At 41.4% G+C, this 12,148-nt stretch overlaps 1 protein-coding gene across 2 annotated transcripts in view; it reads left to right on the forward strand.

Annotated features, from left to right (window-relative positions):
- Positions 1–11,491, forward strand: part of SKIP (Shal K[+] channel interacting protein) — a 791,488-nt gene extending 779,997 nt beyond the window's left edge. For both annotated transcript variants that reach the window (XM_065223860.1, XM_065223861.1), the window contains exons 14-18: positions 9,650–9,806; positions 9,911–10,053; positions 10,125–10,369; positions 10,439–10,560; positions 10,671–11,491. In XM_065223860.1, the coding sequence (XP_065079932.1) occupies positions 9,650–9,806; positions 9,911–10,053; positions 10,125–10,369; positions 10,439–10,560; positions 10,671–11,236 (1,233 nt within the window). In that variant the 3' untranslated portion in view covers positions 11,237–11,491. The remainder of the gene's footprint in view (positions 1–9,649; positions 9,807–9,910; positions 10,054–10,124; positions 10,370–10,438; positions 10,561–10,670) is intronic.
- Positions 11,492–12,148: the final 657 nt, after the last annotated feature.

The following is a 12,148-nucleotide window of genomic DNA, read 5'->3' on the forward strand; positions in this document are numbered from 1 at the left end:
TCTTCCTCAAATTTGACTTGTAGTGCTAAAAGTGCTTGCTTCATAACAATATTCCAGTATTTTTCGATGGGCCTTAGCTCCGGTGCGTTGAGGGGGGGGGGGGGGGGGGATTTCAGGTCCTTGGGTACGAAAGTGACCCCGTTGGCTTCGTACCACTCCAGGACAACATTTGAATAGTGGCACGAAGCTAGATCCGGCCAGAAGATCGTAGGGCCCTCGTGTTGCTTCAACATAGGAAGCAGACGCTTCTTGTAGCGAGTAAAGGGTGATACGGTCAACATTTGGTCAATATCAACTTGACGTATTTCTTTCAATTTTGCATTTAAAAAACCTGAACACCCCTCATTTTGAAGGTGTGTGTATGTAGAATGTTGCTCCTATTTTGATTTTGGAATTCACTCTTCACTTGTCAAAATGCCGTCCAAGCAAGAAGAGCAGCGTATCAAAATTTTGCTCGCGCATCGCGAAAATCCGAGCTACTCGCACGCAAAGTTGGCAAAATCGCTAAAAGTTGCCAAATCAACCGTTACAAATGTAATTAAAGTGTTTGGGGAACGTTTGTCGACAGCCAGGAAGTCTGGATCGGGGGGAAATCGAAAACCGGAAGCCGCTGAGACGACAAAGAGAGTTGCCGGTAGTTTCAAGCGAAACCCTAACCTCTCTCTCCGAGATGCCGCAAATAAGCTGGGTGTATCGTCTACAACTGTGCATCGAGCCAAAAAACGAGCCGGACTATCGACTTACAAGAAGGTAGTGACTCCAAATCGCGATGATAAACAAAATACGAAGGCCAAAGCGCGATCCCGGAGGCTGTACACGACGATGCTGACGAAGTTTGACTGCGTGGTAATGGACGACGAAACCTACGTCAAAGCCGACTACAAGCAGCTTCCGGGACAGGAGTTTTATACGGCAAAAGGAAGGGGAAAGGTAGCAGATGTTTTCAAGCACATGAAACTGTCAAAGTTCGCAAAGAAATATCTGGTTTGGCAAGCCATCTGTACCTGTGGCTTGAAACGCAGCATTTTCATAGCTTCCGGGACTGTCAACCAAGAAATTTACGTGAAAGAGTGTTTAAATAAACGTCTGCTGCCTTTCCTGAAGAAACACGGTTGTTCCGTACTGTTTTGGCCGGATTTGGCATCTTGCCATTACGGTAAAAAGGCCATGGAGTGGTACGCCGCCAACAACGTGCAGGTGGTTCCCAAGGACAAGAACCCTCCCAACACGCCAGAGCTCCGTCCAATTGAGAAATACTGGGCTATTGTCAAGCGGAACCTAAAGAAGACCAAAAAAACTGCTAAGGGCGAGCAGCAGTTCAAGGCAAACTGGCTTTCTGCGGCGAAGAAGGTGGACAAGGTGGCTGTACAAAATCTGATGGCAGGGGTCAAGCGTAAGGCCCGGCAATTCGGATTTGGAAAAGCGGAAGCCTAACTGAATATTTTTCCTGAATTTTATACTAATTGAACTTGAAAAAGAAATTTAATTTGATTTTTTAAATAAACGATTTCACCGATTTACACGCGTTTTCCCTTGACCAAATTTTGACCGTATCACCCTTTACCAGGGATATAATTTCACCAACAAGCGTGCTGTCTCAACACAATAGTTGTCAAATGATATTGAATCGATTTCGCAACCTGATCCTATAGTTTAGTGATGTCTGCTACTTGTTCAGCGTTCGCAAAAAAATTTCGAGCTAAATTTCCATTATTCGCTTTTTCAGATCCACCAGATCGTGGTTGATCCACATTCATACCCAATTCTACCTTCAAACGCTGTTGGATTTTCTTTTTCTGTTCTAGCATTTTCTGTTTATCGTCTCCAACGGGACTGCCATTTCGTCGTTTCAAGTCGATATGCAACATCCATAAAATACTCGAAAAATCTAATCCATGCGTGCAGAGGACATAGTCCATACTAAAATGCAGTCTCATACTCTTTACGCTGTCGAATTTTGTCTATATCATTCATTTCTGTAGACTTTGCTAGGCAGACAAAACATCTTTGGGACGATTTTGTCCCAGTGAGTGCAGAACAAATCTTCCCGTCCACCATAGTTAACAACATACTGTACCGAACCCGTATGTCTCGTCCATATTTCGTAAACTCCGGTGGAAACAGTTTCTCAATTTGCTCTTCAATAAATTATTTCTCCCGAATGGCAAGCTCAGCAGTTTCGGCCATTATCTGTATCCTTATCGGCCGGCACAGCCGAGTTGATGATGCCCGAGGATTACGAAAGTATGTCTTCCCATTCGTTTCGGCAACTATGGGAACTAGTGATGTAATGAACATGCTTGCATCCTCGAATTTTTGATTATACTCAGCATTTCCGGTACTTCCGTCCATTCCCCACTTGATAGTTAAATTAATGTTTAGAAGCTCCTCATCTGTGAAGTTATCCAACGTTTCTTCGTTTGCATCGAAGATTCGCTCCGACGTGTGGTCAAGAAGCTGTTGTAGTTTTACTTCCACACATGTGCCGCTAACTATAACACAGGAAAAAAAAAACTTAATTTTAAACTATATATAGTATAAATATAACTAACTTTTAAACATTTAAAGATGCTTGCAAGTTACAGAAATATTTACAAGATTTTTTCATACCGTGTATATAGTTTTCATCCGGATTACAGCTTTTTTCGCATTTCGTTGTTTGGCCTCGGTCTGAATTCTAACGTACTGCGATTTGGACAGCTTTGCATCAACAAATAATGCCAAAGCTTCAGTATCGTTTTACTCGAACAATGGATTGTTCGATGATCTTTTCCGCGATTTAGCAATTTTGCTTGCCCGCGCAGGGGTAGTCTGCGCAGCCTCTTTGAGAATATCAGCAGCATGCAGAGTTGCGACCTATCACAATCACGATCGCCAAACAGCTGATGGTAGTAACGCTTTGTACATTCCTATCAATGTGCTCGTCGAAGCTCTCTCCATGACCATCCATCAAGTTGACGAAAGAAGTAAAAAGCAACTGGTGAATGTCGTCTTCTGTTGTGATCCATCACCGATCTGGTCATTCCCGACAATCACGATACTCATCTGTGCTCGTTGCTGCTTTGCTTGCTTATGTGAGTGTGTTGGCGAGTGAGCCCAACAGCTTCCGTTTCATGTTGCCTGCTTTGTTTGTAACTCACACAGTCGCGCCTGCCGAGATGAACTTGGAATGCGTAGGCATTGTTTTCATTTTCTTCTGTCGTTTCGCTTTTTCATTTTGTACTGCAGAAGTCTTCACTGTTTTCGTTGTGCTTTTCATCATCAGCAGCGAGTGTAACGTTTTGCTTGTGAGCAGCGACCATTACAGGTGATTGAGTTTCATGATATTTTGCATCACTGGCAGCATGTTTCTGACCTGACTCGTGTAGCTTCATCTGCGTTGCAAATACAAGCTCTTCTGCTTGATGGTTCTCACGAATGGATGCTGTTTTCTTTCTTTTAGTCGAGTCACTACACTTTTCGAATGGCATTGGCTTACGCCCAGCCGGAACACAAGCATATTGCGGATTTTTGCTGGAAGTTTGAACGGTATTTTGAAATTCTCAAAATGGTGGAGCAGCACCCTGTCAGTTGTGTGATTATGTTTTATCCAAAGCCTTTGAAAAATATCACAAATAGTCTTGGTGTACTTTTCAACCTCCACAGCATCTTCCGGCATAATGTCTGAATCAATTGAATAGGCTTTCAGGACCTCTTTGAATACGCTGCGATTTTTTATCGCCAAACAACTGGAATAAAAGAATGATTTAAAAAATAGTTCTTGGCATAAATTCCAAAACATAGACAGTCAAATTTCAAATTGAGATATTTTACATACCGATGGAGGCCATTTATACAGTTGAAAACTGGACACTGTTACCGTGGTTCGTGTACACAATAGAGCTTTCAAACCACTCAATGTCCAACAAATAATTAAGCTTTAACATTGTTATTTTACTTCACTTGTCGATGGTTGCTAAGGGACTCAGAAAAATTATTGAAGTCTTGGGTCATGGCTTACTTGATTTCAACAGTAGCATTATAATGTATACACGATATCTCTAACACTAGGAGCGGCAATTCTGATGAAATAGCATGCACATTTAGGCAAGGCTATCACTATTTTGTTTAAATCATAGTTTACCAACAATCGCTTACATTCACAGATGCTTGCTATCATTTTGAAGTAAATTTATTAAAGTTTCAGATGCACCATGGGTACTTTGCCCCATTTTGCTCCCTGATAAGTTACAAGTTCACAAATTATGGTCTAAAAATCTACAAAAACTTCAATAACTTTTTTCTACAGAAAATACTGCAATGCGGTAATCTACAATATTGTGTATTTTGTTATTATCTACAACTTACTAGAACATAGCAAAGCCGTAAAAATGTAGACCAAAAAGTTATGATGAGAAAACCATTTTTGAAGGACCGTCGGCAATAAACGTCACATATCTTGAAAAGTAAAATAGATATTAATTAAGCGTCCTCAGCAAAGTTCTTTGAAAAAAAAATTTCTACAACTTTGTTCAAACCACCAACACTGTATCTTGAATAGTTGAAAAAATAAATTTTCGATCTCACTTTTAGAGGGATTAATCTTTTAACTAAAAACATCAAAAGAAGCGCAGTAACATATTGAAACACTTCTCTGAAGACACCATATCTCTTAATTTCATGATAAAGGAGCTATTAATTAAACGCACGAAAATGCCGATTTCAACCACTGTGCAACGGTGTTGGTTGCTGTCTCCTACAATTTGCGGAAAAGTGTCGAATACCTTAAAATATGGTTATTTTCAGAATGGGGATGAGACGTAGATGCCGAAAATTGATGTCACACCGTCTTTAAATCCAAGACGGCGGCTTTGGTTCAGAGAAACTGTGAAATACTGTCAAATACCGATCAATGTGGGTTTTTTGGAATCAGGGTTACATCTAGAAGTCAGAAATCGATGTTCGACGCCATCTTGAAATTCAAGATGGTGGCTTCCGATTTCAGAAGAAGTGTCAAATGACCTGCAAATGGTATCGAATATCGATTTTCAGCATCTACGCGTTGACACTTTTTTTGAAACCTGATGACCGCCATATCGGATTCCAAAATGGCATCGGATATCGATTTTCGGCATCTATACGTTATCCTCGTTCCGAAAATTCCCATATTATAGGGTATTTGACGCTTTCTAAACCCTGATGGCCGCTATATTGGATTCCAAAATGGTATCTGATACCGATTTTCGGCATCTACACGTTGTCTCCGTTTCGAGAATAACCATATTGTAGGGTACTTGACACTTTTTCTGAACCCGATGGCCACCATATTGGCGTCCAACATAGCGGCTGTGATTACAGTAAACACCTAAAAAATGCGGATAATACGGAAAATGTAAATGGAAACCGCGTAAACTGTGACCATACTACGTGGGATTTGACTTAATTGATTACAACATGGAATATATCGAGATCCTGACCAGATAGAAAGTTACTGTCTACGACAAAGTTGTTCAGGAGATCATAGCCTTGTTGCTGGTGGATGAAAGTTCAGAATTTTCTCACTACGTAGCGCTAGTATACATGTGAAATTCTTGCATGTAATATATCTCGAGATCCTGACCAGATAGAAAGTTATTGTCTTCCACAAAGTTTTTCAGGAGGTCAAAGCCTATTGCTTGGTTCTCAATAGTTCAGAATTTGTTCACTACGCGAGGCTAGTATACACGTGAAATTCTCATATAAAATATCTAGAGTTCCCGACCAGATAGAAAGGTACTGTCTTCGGCATAGTTGTTCAGGAGGTCAAGTCCTTTTCGCAGGTTGATAGTTGTTCAGAGTTTTCTCACTTCGCGGCGCTACTATACATGTGAAATTCTCGCATATAAAATATCTCTAGTTCCTGACCAGATATAAAGTAAATATCCGGCAAAGTTTTTCAGGAAGTCAGGATCTTTTTGTTGGGTGACAATAGTTCAGAATTTTCTCACTATGCGGCGCTAGTATATACGTGCCTTTCACGCATATTCAGCTTGAGATCTTGATCGGCTAGAAAGTTGCTGTCTTCGGCAAAGTTGTTTAGGGGGTCAAGACTTTTTGGCTGGTAGACAGTAGTTAAGAATTTTCTCACCACGTGGCAAGTTTTTCGCTGAGATCCAGCAAAATAAAATACCGATCTGCTCGGTGGTGCCCATCTTGGTAAAACATTCTAAGGGTGTAGGTACACCCAAAGTCATAAACAAAAGGTCTTATAATATGAAATTATCATCTCTTTCATTATACCGCTATGCTAGCCCCCATTAGCCATTAGTTGGAGTTTCGGACGTGACGACTATACACAAGAATTGATCAAGAATCACGCTAGTTGTTTATTCCACTCATATTTTATATCTTACATTCTAGTACTTCAGCTACACTTCAAGAGAATGCTTACGCCTAGCTTATCGTACGATTCTCTTTTTCTCTCTACACATGCTCTGTCATACATTCTTACGTGAGCATGAGTGACCGTCGTAGCTTACGTTCTTATGACCTAGTTGTGGGCTTCTGGTATGGTGGCATAAATAAGTAAGTTTACTGGTAAGCACATTGTGTGCTTGGAAGTAGGTTTTGGAAACGATGACCAAACATTGTTGTTTAAAGTTAAGCATAAAGGAATGTAGGAAATGGAAGTTTAAAGGTACACCACACCGCTATTCCTACGCTGCTAGGAGTGTAACGTCGAATTTATGGTTACATACACATTATTCTAAATCTAAACGAGAAGAATCTACTCAGTTCGTCTAAGATGTGTGATGTAATGTACAATGTATAAAATATATATACACGAATTAGCCAGTCGAGCCATAGGACTATCTCAGTCATGAGATTGCTTTACTCAGTTGTCTGGAGAAATTTCCAAAAGCGTAGTTTACTCAGCGCTGAGTAACCTACACTCCGATCATAAGCTTAAATACACCCCAAAATACATGGAAATGTGTTTTGTTCAAAGAATAAGGGTTCTACTACTACTTTTAATTCAAATATATATTTTTTCAGCTCAATTCTGAGAAAATCAATCATGATTCTTCAGAGAACATTTCGAAAAATAGTGTAACTTTGGGTGAACCTTTGGTATACAAAATTTGAAAATTATATTCAGCAATTTGCCTCTTCGTATTTCCATTCAAAATCTTTCAAATGTTCTAAAAATAACGTATATTGGACGTAAAATGACAAAGATATGAACATAACACATTTGCATGTTTTTTGGGGGTGTCCTTAAACTTATAATCGGGGGTGTACGGTTTTATAAATTTCTCCATTCAACTGAGCAAAAGTGCCTCACTCTCGGAGTTAGTCTCGTTGTCCGTGTCCGTGCACACGTAAATACAGGGACTTTTTTTTTTGTTCTAGACCCCTCGATAAGACATTTTGAAATTAGCCTAAAATGAAAGGGAGACTCTAAACATTAATTTTGTGGAAGTTTCAGCGATATTGATCTTTAGGATAATGTTTTCCATCTGAGATACGTGTTACCACTAATTTATCAGAGGTATACAAGTGGAACGACTCACCCCAAGAATATATTTGTCTTATCCCACTAAGGCTGATGTAAATTGTATTTTCATTTTGTGATATTTGATATGCGAAAATAGCCCGCCAAATTTTGAGAAATTTCTGAACTAATTTTCATCAGCCAAAAGATCTCTATCTCATAAACAGCTTTGCTAAGAACAGTCAATTTCCAGCTATTCAGGATGTCGAGATATTATATATGCGAAGATTTCACTGATGTACTGTCCATCAATTAAAAAGTTTTGATCTCCAGGACAACTTTGCCGATGACAGTTTAGCAGGTCTCAAAATGTATCTAATGCGAGAATTGCACGTGTATACAAGCGCAATGATGTGAAAAAATGAATTTCTGTCCACTAGCCAAAAGGCCTTGGCCCTCAGAACAACTTTGCCCAGGACAGTAACATTCTATTTGGTCAGGATCTCGTGATATTTCATATGTAAAAATTTCACGCCTTTGACCTCCTGAACAACTTTGTCGAAGACAGTAACTTTCTATCTGCTCAGGATCTCGAGCTATTGTATATACGAGAATTGCATGTGTATACTAGCACCGCGTAGTGAGAAAACTCTGAACAACTGTCCACCAACAAAAAGATCTTGACTTCCTGAACAACTTTGCCAAAGACATTTACTCTCCATCTCGTCAGGATCTAGTGATGTATCACTTGCGAGAAATTAACATGTATAAGAGCGCTACCTAGTGAGAAGATTCTGAATTACTATTCACCAGCGAAAAGTTTATGATCTTCTGAACAGCTTTGCCGAAGACAGTAACATTCTATCTGGTCAGGGTCTCGAGATATTAAATAAGAGAATTTCACGTGTGTACTAGGGCCGCGTAGTGAGAAAGTTCTAAACTAATGTCCACCAGCTAAAAAGTCTTGACCTCCTGAACAAGTTTGCCGAAGACAGTAACTTTCTATCTGCTCAGGATCTGGAACTATTGTATATGCGAAAATTGCACGTATATACTAGCACCACGTAGTGAGAATTTTTGGAACTAATCTCCACCAGAAAAAAGGTTATGATCTCTAGAACAACTGTGCCGAAGACAGTAACTTTCTATCTGGTCAGGATCTCGAGATTTTCTATGTTGTATCCAATTAAGTCGAATCCCACATAGTACGGACACCGTTTACGCGGTTTCCATTCACATTTTCAAGTTTTTGAAGGAATACCCGTTTGTTTCATATCGATTGGTAGTTCGGCTGCAAAATGGCAATGGAAAACTCACACTGTTGTACAAAGTACAACAACGCGAGTACTCGTGTTACAAAAGTTGGCGCGAGTAACGGAGGGTTAAAAGTTGTCCTAGCTATGTGTTTATTTATTCCCTGAGAGTTTTAAAAATATCCGACCTAAAATGAATTTTTGGTGATCATTTTTGTCTGTTGCATTTTTTTTTTCGAGTACAGTCTTTAGTTGGCTAGATCTACACTCATAAAATAAATCACATAACCAGTGGAAAATATCCATGTGAATTTCACATAACTTTCATGTGATCCCATAGTTGGAAATTGCACCACTAAATTACATGAACTTTATGTGTCCAATGAAATCTATATGATTTCTCATATAGAATTTCTTATGCTTTGCGATATTCAGATAAAAACAATTATTTTTTTTATTGGGAAAAAAAATTATGTGCGTTCCTAATAGAACCTAAGTGAAAACTTTTTTCAGTGTACTTTTCAGTGGTTTAAATTACGCTTTTGGTGGGAAAAAAAAATAACTTGCATTGTTTTTTGCCCCCTGATTTTTTAGTCATTTTTGAAGGTTGGGGAGACGAACACTTCGAAATAAATTTGCAACGTCCTTATATTTATTAGAACTAAAGTGGATGACACTTGCATCGCCCCTCTATTTGTCCTCAAAGAAGCGCCAGTTTTCAAATTATGTCAAACAATAACCATCGTGCGCTGCTTTCAGTTCCTTCCCCTCATCCACCTGTTTGTCCCTTTTCCATAATCAAAGTTTCCTTCCTTCCAAGAAGTGGGTCATTTAATTACTCCCAGTGGATGGCCAGACATAAAAAAAAATCCCGCAAACCAACGACCGGGAAACAATTTTTCATTTTCCAATCCACTTTCTTCCTTCTGTCGCCATTTTCCAGTCCAATGACGCTAGGACATCACCAAAGGACCATCTGCTGAACGCCGGCAGCCGAAATAATAGAGATTACAGCAACTGCCTCGATAGCATCAGTGACCAGACCACGTTCCAGCACTCGGCCAGCTCCGTCGAGAGCCTTCCCAGTGCATCGGGATCAAGTGAGTTTCCGATTTTCGATTGCCGGTTTTTTCCCCGTTCGAATTATGGTGGTACAATGTAAATCCGATTTTTTTTTGTCTGTTCTGCTGTTTCCTTCGTGTAGGCACACAAGCCCTGGTCCGGCCGGGCAGTCCGCACAGTTCGCTCTCGGCGGAAGACCGAACCACGATGGTTCCCATTTGCCGGGCGATAGCCCTAATTGACAGTAATCCGAACCCGTACGATAAGGAAGCTTTAAGGTTTAAGGTAAGGTCGAGGGAATTGATTTTGACTTTGGGTGAAATTGCTAAAATTGTCCTTAATCTATCCGCAAACAGAAAGGCGACATCATCGATGTCCTATCGATGAATGCATCCGGTGTGTGGCGAGGCTACGCGAACGGCCGGTTAGGACATTTCAAATTCATCAGCGTGGAAGTGCTGCCCGATCTTCCGGTACAACCGTACAGCACCGGGAAGCTAATCAGCCGGAATAGACTGCCGACGAGTTGTCCCACCAGCGTGGAAGAGCTGCTGCTGCGGATAGGTCTGAAGGAGTACACTTCCGTGTTTGTGCTTAATGGGTAAACGAGTGAAGGTTTTTTTTTTTAAATTCTTAATTTAAGTTTATGAATTTTATTCCTCTTTCCTAGTTACGAAGATTTGGAGTTATTCAAAGAGCTGGAACCGTCCGATCTAGACTACCTTGGAATTGGAAATACGGAGCATCGTGCCAAAATACTAGCGGCAGTGCAACTGTTGCATGACCTCGATTGTGAGTATCTCTTCCACCACAGTGTGTGAAGTACGATGCGTCTCCATGAAACGGACGGGTTTTTCACCGAACCCCATTTTCTCTTTCTTTTTTTTTCTTCCACCCACCAGCAACGTCGGACGGTGAAGTGGCCGGTTCGAGTTCGGAGAACGACGAGGGCCTTCGGTTGGGTCACATCAAGGGCCAACAGAACCACCACCATCAGACGTCTCCTTTTGGTCGGCGGCACTTCCCTCGCGATTCGGGCTGTTACGAGGGATCCCCGGTGCCAACTTCACAGCAAAATCACCACCACCTGCACAGTCACACCAACAGCAACAGCAACAGCAGCAGCAGTAACCAAGGTGGCCAGAACAGCTCATCGGATAACGACACGAACAACCTGGATTCGGTGGTGGCACAGTGCTCGAACGAGATTCTGAAACGGGTCGAAGGCGCGAGGCGGTTCAAGACGACGGACAGTGGGAACGGTGGGGTGAAGACGATGAACCGGGCAACGAAGAAGGGTGGACTGTTGGGGGGAGGAGGAAACGGTGGAAGCGTCGTCGGCGGGGATGATATGACGATAAGGAGCAGTGGCGGAAGTGGAGGGGGTGGCGCGTTGAGTGAGAAGTCAAGTGATTCAGGGGTGAGCAGCAGCAGTTTGTCCTCGGGACCGATCAAGAACAACCTTTAGCGGAGTTTACTGCTGGCGGGCGATGGATGAGTGGGTGCGTGGAGAAGGTTCGGCGAGGATGAAGAGCTGGAGTTGGAGGAAGAGGAAGCGGAGGTGGAGGAGCAGGAGCAATAGTAGAAGGAGGCCTATCGGTAGGTAGCACGGGGGCTAGATTTTAAGGCATTTTTTTTTATCTATTAAGCACACTGCCAAATAATGTGACGAAAAGAAATAGATTTACGGCTTTGATTTGATTGCATTTGTGTTGGGGATCGATTGTTGATTTTTTTTGGGATACTCCTGGCGATTGTTGAGTTTTGAACTTTTCCTTCCGTTTTCCCTGAAGGATTTGTGGATTGAACATAAACTAGAAATCATGCGGATCTACTCACTTTTCCAAAGAAGAAAAGATATGTGTAGTTAATTATCGAAGGACCTTCAATGTTTCGAGCTCGGAGGATACAGACAATCTTTTAGAAGTCGATTTAGAATGAGGTATCTGCACGGTAAGAAAAAAGTACTCAAAAGTAAGTTCTTTTCACTCATCTCGGCACTATAGTACAGGAACCCAAAAGTAGGAAAGTGGATCAAAGTACCGTATGCGTGATAATGTTTGCACCATCGTACAAATAAGGTTTCCGTTTCACCTGTGCATACAATGACTTGGTTTTCTTTGCATGCACGTAACCTATAGCTCATACCGTAGTAGGCTGTGTATAAAAGAAAATGATTTACTTAGTTTGACAGTTGCACCATGACGAAGTGGCAGCGTATACGTGATTTGTCCCACGCGCAAATGTCGCAAAAAGGCATTTCAATCAAAAGCCGTGGGAGTGTCCCGGTGGACCGTCAAAAGGGTTTTAGACTGAGAAAAGAAAGGACAACTATCCGCGAAGGTGGCCACAGGTCGTCCGAGATCAGCTCGGGTTCCGA

This window comes from Ochlerotatus camptorhynchus, unplaced genomic scaffold (assembly GCF_037179485.1).
Source record: "Ochlerotatus camptorhynchus isolate MF236.1 unplaced genomic scaffold, CSIRO-AGI_Acam_v1.1 ptg000200l, whole genome shotgun sequence".
Classification (NCBI taxonomy): Eukaryota; Metazoa; Arthropoda; class Insecta; order Diptera; family Culicidae; genus Ochlerotatus; species Ochlerotatus camptorhynchus.